This window comes from Helobdella robusta, assembly GCF_000326865.2.
Source record: "Helobdella robusta unplaced genomic scaffold HELROscaffold_8, whole genome shotgun sequence".
In the NCBI taxonomy this organism is placed as follows: Eukaryota; Metazoa; Annelida; class Clitellata; order Rhynchobdellida; family Glossiphoniidae; genus Helobdella; species Helobdella robusta.
In genome coordinates, this window is record NW_008705459.1 from 4,675,316 (window position 1) to 4,684,893 (window position 9,578).

Consider the following 9,578-nt stretch of genomic DNA (forward strand, 5'->3'; position numbering starts at 1 on the left):
TTGAGAATGCAAATGATCAGCAGAATGTCAATGATAAAGGTTGGTCTGTTTAAGTTGTTTTAGGTATTGCTGTCATTTTACTTATTGAGTGAATTAATTTAATTAAAGTAACAAATTTTCTATTCTGTGTTCATGAATATTAATCGATATCACTTCCTAACGTTTCTACTTCCAGATAAAATTAAGAAAGATGACGACCGTTCAGCATCGTCACCTCGCCTGCACACTGCCTTGAGATCTTGCATCACGGAGGCAACAGCAATGAGAGTGTCCAGAGCAATCAACAAATCAAATGAACTTCAAAGGAAAAAAGATAAAAGACTGCAGGAGGTTTGAATCGTCACTCCATGTACAAATTGTTCTGCTGTATTGAGTACTGTTATCATAGAAATGATGTTAATTTTTCAACACGAAGTGCATTACTGTATTTGAAATATAATGTTTTTTGTTATAGATTATCAAATTCTTATCAATTTGTTCAAGCAAATAATCGCTAGTTATTATCAAAGATTAATTAATTAAATAGTGGCAGAATCTTTATGACGAAAAGCCTCACTTTGACGATAACAGCAACAGCATCGAGGCCGATGACGAAATCATTGAAGCAAGAAACCTGATAGGAGATTTTAAATTGAAGAGCAGTCCTGGCTACGTGGTCCCTGATCATCTCAATGTCAACGTGAGAACGGTCATGGAGAAGATCGTGCTCATTGAGGAGATGGTTGTTTTTTTTTTAATAACATAACATTAAAAAAAGATTATGGGCGTGAGAATGAAGGGAATTTGAAAATATTGAAGAAGTGAAATGGATTGAATGTCAATTCAATGTGGTGATGTTTGATGTATTTTTCAATCTCTGATTGAATTCCTTTGAAGATTTTTGAGCGGAAACAAAGTTTCAACAGCAAATTGTTGATGCTGCTGGAAGCAAAAATATGCATCATTGAAAAGATTAAAAACTCTGTTGAAGAAATCAAGAATATTGACAAAACTTTGTCTAAATTTAACTTTAAAATTGATCGCCAAACTATGGATGAAGAAATGGTTATTCCAGAACTGGAAGCCTGTGAATGTTTCAAAAAGTTTGTACTGTTTGTAAATATCATAGGCTTTTGTAACAAGAAACTTTTATGACAAATGTCTTTTTTATTTTTATTGTATTATATGATATAAATTGATTTGATGATCGAACACGGTTGTGGGCACAATTATTTTTTGCAAAATTTTTTGTAGTGAATATGAAAGTGAGTTGGACGTGGCGCGTAACATTCCCGCCCCTGATCAAACCTCATTCTCCATTGGTATTCCACAAATGACTTTCAACAACACCACCAGTAGCAGCAAGAATGATGTCAAAACTGAGGTTAGTGGTGATAAGGACATCTCGATTAATGAGGAAGTTGTGCGTGAAGATGATGCTGCTACCAACAAAAATAAGATCACTGTTTATGAAGATGTCATGAACAATGCTAACAATATGAAGTGGGTTCATTTCATATATTTATAAAAGTTGTAAATTCAAATGTTTTATTTCCCATCAAATCAGCCAACTACTAATGAACGAGGAATGTTATAAATATAAACTTTCATTGGTTCCGCAGTTTGACTATCATGAATTAATATTCAGTTGGCTTGGCTTAAGCAGTTTGCAGTTACAATTCACAACGTGATGAAGTTATCAATTAATCAATCAGTCAATCAATCAATCAATCAACCTTTTTATCAATTTATTATCAATCAATTTTTTTATCACTTTTTATCAATTTTTATCAAGTTGTCAATTAAATCCATATTTATTGTTCATATTTATTGCTTCTAGATAATATCAATAAACCCAATTCAAGTCACTCTTTCTAGATATTAAACGAACAAATTAGTCCTCTAACAATTTTATTTTGCTGCAACAATTTATATAGTACCAAAAGTTAGGTTGCACATTGTTTTAAGTGTTAATCTGTTTACAATGGTTTGTCAACATTATTAAGCCACTAGTAGTTTAATGAAAGCACAAAATATTGATATTTTAAATGAGTATTCAAAAAATTTTAAAAGTTTTATGAACGAAAGATGAAGAAGAGATGAACGAAATATTTTTTTAAAATTATAGATTGGCTTATAGAAGAAATGTAATACTTCGTCAGATTAAAAATTTCAAGATGGATTTCAATTTACAACTGATGATTTTAAGAGATGAGAAGTTCGGGGAAGACATTGAAATGAAAAATGCAGATTTGAGGTTTCATTTATTTTTTAGTTGTTCGTATAATTAAATTATAAATATTGTTGACATCACTTCAAAACTTGGTTGACATAGTAGAGTAATTTCGTTATATATGTGATGAATTACTTTTGGGATAACGGTTTACGAGTAACATAACATGGTAAAACCATGAACACCACAATAACGATAAAATGACGTCAGCTATTACGTAATATGGTTTTAAAATAGAATTGGAGTTTTTAGTGATGTTCGACTGGTTGCTAGTGTACGGTGCATATGAGCGAATGAATTTAAATTTTTACATTCCCATTTCAACTTTTCATGGTTCCCCACTTGTTCAAATTGAAACTGAAATTTATTTCCTGTACAACTTTAAATGAATATTTTTTTCTCTTACCAATAAACGCAAGATTATTTCTAATTTAAATGAAAAGCCAACACAATGCAATTGTTGTTGTGATACCATTATACATGAATAATTAATATATACACTGGATGCTATCATACTTTATGATAATGGTGTACATTTTCCTGCAGATTGTTGGTGGCCTGGCAAGAATTGGATATTTTGAGACATTTTGAATCTAATGAAAATCATTTAAATCATATTTTAAAAAAGAAGCAAAAAGCAAAGAAAGAAAACTCAATAAAGGTGATTAAATTTTTGACTTGTACATTCGGGTCAAATTTTTGTTTTTTGTAAACACTGATACGTTCTGGCGATTTATAATTTAAGTTGTTGTAGTTTTATAATCTCAATTAACTCTGCTTATTCAATTCTTACTTTTCGTCAAAGATTTTAAAAGTCTTTACGCCACATATCAGTGCAGCCTTTATATTTTTATATCAAAATCTTAATGATAGTTATTACGTGTCCCAACCACACCATCCTAAATTTCAAAGCTGATGGGTGTACAATCAAAGATAGAATTTAAAAAAATGGATCTGGAAAAATTAGTTGAAAAACAGAAGTTGTTATTCGATGATTTTCGTGAAAAAATTGGAAACAGTAAATATTCGGAGTTTCTTATTAAAGTATACAAAAAGAAAATTAAGCGAACCAAGAAAATTAAAAATGCAAAAGGTTATAGTAATCTTTTATAACATTCTTTGTATGCTACAAATTGTTAACTCGCTTTTTTTGCAGAACACGAATCCCACCAGCGAGGCAGCGATAATGAAGATGGTGGCAGCAGCATTTATTCCTCCTCAGAATCTGATATTTCAACTGATGAGTTGACTGATTCTGAATCAGGCAGACACCACTTTGCTGATCTGGATACCTGTCCAACTGGATGCGAGCAGAGTTTGTTCGATCGGACGTGTCTTTTAAGAGAACAAAAGCTGGATGTGGAAGACGCTATAGCAGAAGAAAAGAGGAATAGAGATTTGCTCTATGAAGAGCTTGCTGAACTCCAAAGAATCAATAAAGTTTTAGAAGAAGAAGTCAAAACTGCTAAAACTAATTTAGAAATGTTTCAGGTAAGTAAAACTAATTTTTTATTTATCTAATGATCGTAGTTGATTTAGTACCACCAAAGCTTAAAGAAATCCACCATCCATTGTTGTCACAAATTTGTCTAATGGTTTCAAGATTATAAATGATAGCAGGAATTATGAAGAAAAAGGATGGAAAGGTTTCGCTGCAAGTTGTCTCAGGAAAGCGTGGAATTATGAAAAAAACTTACATTAGGTTGAAAAATATAAGACCTAATGGTAAAGAAGTTTATTGAAAATGGTCAAACGAACAGGTTGTGTGAGATGTTAGTTTATAAAGAGACACGAATGGAGAAATTTTTGGAGAAGAGACTGTTTTGAATATTTGAGGCTTTTGCTGTTGCCCATACAAGGCTTGGTGAGAAAAAAAAATTGAAGTGGGAAAAATAATTTGGACAGTCCTGTTATCTACCAATTATTTTAGTTCAAGCATCAGAAATGCTCGGAAATATTTATTAAAAGGAAACATTAAAAGTAAATCTAGCTATTAGGAAAAATTACATAGCCATATTACATAGTTTGCAGATATTTTTAGATACAAAAAAAATAATTCTTTGGGAATTAGATGTTTCATTGCAATGTTGTTGGGTAGAATGTTGATTAAAGTGTTTTTCAGACAGGTTATTTATAAATGTTATAAATGTTCCTGATTATAATTTTATGCAATTTTTAAAAAGTTTCAATAAAATGACAATGATTTATCAACACACCAGTCTGAAAAACAAAAGAAATTGAATGAAATTAACACCGTTGTTACACTGACAATGAAGCAAATTGAGACGGTGAACTACGGAGTCATGTCCCTTGACATGCAGAACGCGCTTGTGTTTGATAAGAATGTTCTCAGAAAAATGAAACAGCGAATCAGTGAACTGAAAGAAGAAAAAAATGACTTGAAAAGACAGCAAGGGTAATTAATATAAACTATTTAATGTAGTAGTGCCCTCTCATTAAAATTTTCAATTTTGATTAGGGAAGCCAAAAAAAAGTATTCAAAACTTGTGAAAGATCAGAAACACGTCCAGCTGAAGATAGAAGAGGCAAAGAAAGAATGCGACAGAATGATGGTTGATAAGTTTGGTAAAATTATTGATTTGAATATTTTAGAAAAAATCACAATAAATCAACCATTGGAACAAGTGAAAGGTAGAATAATGAACCTCGGTTACCAATACAACAGAGATTTAATAAATATTGAGGTTACATTTTTATTGTTTGTTAAAAAATTTAATGACTTAATTTTTTTTTCTTTATCATCTTCTTCATCTTACTCTTTCCATGTTGAATACATTTGGCTTGGTTACATTGCTTTAAATGCATATTTTACCTTTAGTAAATGAAAAACTTTAACATTACTTCATCACCGTTTTGCTTAATTTTTATAACTGCAGTTGTGAAAGACCAAATCCAAATGTTATAATTTTTTTCATTCCATGATTAAAATCTTTTGCAAAATTAAAAACGTACTTTGCTTGGTCGCCTTGCAATTTGTTACCCTTTGTACAATTTGGTAAAATTAAGCTAAAGTAGAAAGTTGAAATTTGCTGGTCTTGTAGTAATAGTTGTAGATTAGTATTGATGTAGCGTTTGAAGAGCCGTAAATGATTACCGTAAAGTTAATTTATGGAATAATTGTTGATTAACATATAATAACTAACGAACATTGAATAAATAAGATTTACTGAAATGCATCATCAAAATAAATATATCGCGTGCTTTGCATTATTGATTTTGAAATATTTATTTTCACGAATTCATTCCAATTTGTCTAGTCAGTTGATCAAAAATGATGGGTTTGTTTTTCAGAATGAAATTAAAGATAAAAAATCCTGGTTAACGAGAGAGTTGAAGACCAACACGCAGCTGCTCAGTGAATTCAATTCTTTGTACAAGGACAGTGTTTTTGATTACATTCAACACGGAGATAAGGAGCATAATAAAGTAGGTTTCATATTTCACCACTTTTACTAGATATACACTAATAATTTTTCCAAATAGTTACTTGGTATTTGACCGTTGCAATATTCTTTTACTAAAATCTTCCATCGGCTATAATTATAATGAATGTTTACTCGCCTTCCCAAAGTGAACAAACAATGTGAAATGAATTTCTAAAAAATTTTTTGGTTGAGGGTTAAATATTATTCATAACGCAGAAAAAGCATAAATCATCTCGTAACTTCCAATGGTTATTTTACCCAAGACCTGTTGGTTAATTACTATATTCCACTCTCGCTATTCCACCCACCATTCCCTCATAAAAACATTATTAAGTCGTGTTATAATTTTGCACTATTTTTCTTTGAAGAGGGAGAAGAGTCATACAGAAAAAATGAAGGAAGACGAAGAGTTGATGAATTTGAAACTGTTATACAAGCAACAGAAGAGAGAAATAAGAAATGCTGAAAAAGAAATTTTCATTCTTTCGCTTAAGACAGGTCGAATTACGTGTCCATATTAAAAAGAACTCGTTTGGCCTTGCATGTTTCTATTTTCTCCCAACCTTTTATCTAGTTTTTTACGTAATCGTGGTTGAAGATGGATTTTTTATGGATATTTATGTAATATATAGACATCATTTTGTTTGAAATATAGTTTGCTTCTGATTAAAGGCTATGTTGTATTGTGTTTTGATTATGTTAAAACCATTTTATTTTATTCAAAAACTAATCATATTCTCATAGTTTCAAAGATAATTGTGTTGAAAAAAATTACAACGCGCTTTTTTATAAAAAAATTATCTCAAAAGTGCTACTTATGTCAACGTTCACTGAGCAAACATGAAGGCTTTTAGATCTCGGCGAAACCTTATGAAACTCACCAGTTGCACGGAGATAATACACAGGTCTGATAATTGCAACGTTGTGGGTACCAGGCCAATCTAGTGAGAAGAACACGTGTACATGTAAAATACATTATTGTTATTATATACACTAATAATAATATTTTATTATTATTTCGACGAATTGCATTCAATATATTGATGTGAAAGAAAACCTCTAATTGGACGTGTGCTGTATTTTATATAGGCGTTCAGCCATGGATATATAGAATAAATATAACGGCCTTTGCTCATTTTTGACGGTCGAGCAAGGAGCTTACTTCCGGAGGGGAATTGGAGGGTGATTTTTTATCGCCCAAGTCTAAAATTACGATCGTTTATTTACTAATTTCGGAATATTGCTTTTATTTAAAATGTTTTGAAAGGTGATACTAGATGCTGTTTTAGGATAGATATTGCTGTATGACGGTTTTTGCATTTTAAATTAAAAAAATTTTTTGTGAACCACTCTTCTAACACTTGACTCGTTAACGATTAACTGTAACCGGTAAGGGTAACGTAACAACATTAACGACGACTAATTAGTAATTAAATTACTAAACTCTAATAATTAAGCTAAAACTAAACTACTAATTCTAATTACTAATTAAAATAAATAACAGATAACACTAACGAACATTAACAGATTAGACTACTAGAGACTACCAACCACTACACTACTACATACTACAACTACTACACTAACAGCACTTGTTCCTAAAATCCTAAATCCTATTGCTTGATTGGTTGTAAAATTTTTACTTACAATGCTTAGGCCTGGGAATAAAGAATATATTTTTTAAAATAACTAATATTCAATGATTTTTGCTAGTTATTCAATTATGTGGATAATTTCATATAATTAGAATAATTTGTCGTTCTTGGATTATTGGCTTACGAAATTGCATGGATTTTAACGAGCAAGCTATATGAAATATTTACTTGACTTAATATGCTTTAAACATTGTAGTAATTCTCTTTAATTTTATTAAATAAAATTATGATTTTATTAAATAAAATGATGTATTATTAAATTATTGTTGTTAATTTTAATATAAAAATTATACTTTTGGTCCTGTGAAATCCGGTGGTTTTTTACTGAAGCCGAAGGTTGGCTAAGTAGGATTGAACTAAAGTCACCCTTTTTTACACTATTCGATCATGTTAAAAATTTGTTTGCTCATGAAATAAACGACCTAAATAGATCAAAATTGTTATTTGAACAACTATCTTCATTATATTCAATGAATATTTTACATTCCGCTGGTGCTCATAGAAATTATGGTTGCTGAAATCATACGTTGGCTTACTGCGGTGGCTTACTGGGTCTCATACAACAGTGTCATGGCAGTTTTCTTTACATATAATGCTTTAAATAAGTCAATATATTCATTTCACAATTATTTTTGTCAATATAAATAAAGAAATTGCTTTTGTCTGGTAAAATACAGTGGCCAAGTAAAGCCGTATTTGGCTTAATCGGATTTTTTTTCATATATAAAATACCATGAGATCAATCAATCAACCAATCAATCAACCAACCATTCATTCAATCAACTAGTCAACTAACCAATCAATGAACCATATTTGAAAAATATTTGCAAGGCTTGTTCAAACTCGAACAAACACTTAACTGTACAGATCTACAAACAATTTCGAGATTTTAGTAAAGAAAGAAAAACACAATAGTTGCTTTTATTAAATCAAGAAATATCCAAAAATTGTATAACCAAATTAAAAAAACTTGAAACCAGTCAACATTTAATAAATAATCAAATAAATAGACATTATTAAAAAGATTGTTCAAAAAGGTAAAGTTTAAGGCGACGACGAGAAGAAAATGTAGTTTGTTTTGTTGGTGTGGGGCTGTGAAGCGAAAACAAACACATCACAAAAAACTATTAAAAAGTCGCAAGAATAGTAGTCAGTCACCTACCTACAATTAAATTACTCTCAGGGCCCTAGCTTACTTATAATCATTAACTCAACTCACCTACCTACAAATATGTTTTTCTACGTTTTTGGAATTTTACATGTTTAGGTATTTTATTTTACATATTTCAGCGTTTTTATTTTACTTGAAACTTTTTAACTAATGTTAAGCCCTAGCCTACCTACGATTGTTCAACTCATCTCAATCCCTAACTTACCTATGAATAAAATTAAGTCAGGTAAAGAAAATAGAAAGTTGAAGAGAAACATAACAACGACACCGATTGAATGGATGTTGTGTATGTGTGTGTTGTATTGATGTATGTGCGTAAATGTGCGCGCGTTAACTCTCCAGAAACTTCTTATTGTCATCTTCGAATTGTCATCGGAACGATCATCATGAGACCACCATCTGAAACGTGCTGACGCCCGCCACAGCCCACCTCTCATCATTCTGTAGAAAAATTTTTTTATTAGCCTAGTAATAAATGAATGTTAGAATCTTAGAAGAAAAAAATTATAAAATGAAAATAATGGCAAATAAATAAACTTCTTATTGTCATCTTCGAATTGTCATCGGAACGATCATCATGAGACCACCATCTGAAACGTGCTGACGCCCACCACAACCCACCTCTCATCATTCTGTAGACAAATTTTTTTATTAGCCTAGTAATGAATGAATGTTAGAATCTTAAAAGAAAAAAATTATAAAATGAAAATAATGGCAAATAAATAATATTTTAAAATAATAAAGAGAGTAAAATGTAAACAAAATTTACTTTCGTCCATTCGACAAAGGCAGAATGTTGAATGCCTGAGTGAGTCAAGAGTCAATGAATTAATTAATGATTCAATGATTAAAAAAATAAATTAATGGAAAAATGATTTGAAAGATTGAGTGATAAAATGAATGAATGAACGAATGAATGAATGAATCAATCAATCAATAAATCAATCAATGAGAAAAATTAAAAGACGAAACTACTAAACCTTAGTTCAAAAATCGTCGTTACAGTACTTCATTGCGCCGACCACCATCATCTGGTCGGCACACATGATTTCATCCGAACTTCTGATTGTCAGTCGAACAGCCAACGCGCTGAT

The 9,578-nt window shown here is 30.7% G+C and overlaps 2 protein-coding genes across 2 annotated transcripts in view; one reads left to right on the forward strand and one right to left on the reverse strand.

Moving 5' to 3' along the window:
- Nucleotides 1-3,382: 3,382 nt before the first annotated feature.
- Nucleotides 3,383-4,863, forward strand: HELRODRAFT_150614 (hypothetical protein; the record flags this gene model as incomplete). The annotated part of the gene is made up of 3 exons (XM_009032286.1): nt 3,383-3,703; nt 4,432-4,628; nt 4,692-4,863. Coding segments are annotated over 3 exons (690 nt in total), but the record flags the coding sequence as incomplete, so codon positions are not given.
- A 4,386-nt stretch (nt 4,864-9,249) lies between these two features.
- HELRODRAFT_165787 (hypothetical protein) overlaps nt 9,250-9,578 on the reverse strand; it is a gene marked incomplete at both ends in the record, with an annotated part of 5,615 nt that continues 5,286 nt past the window's right edge. Inside the window, one exon of the mRNA XM_009032287.1 lies at nt 9,250-9,288. Within this exon, the coding sequence (XP_009030535.1) occupies nt 9,250-9,288 (39 nt within the window). The remainder of the gene's footprint in view (nt 9,289-9,578) is intronic.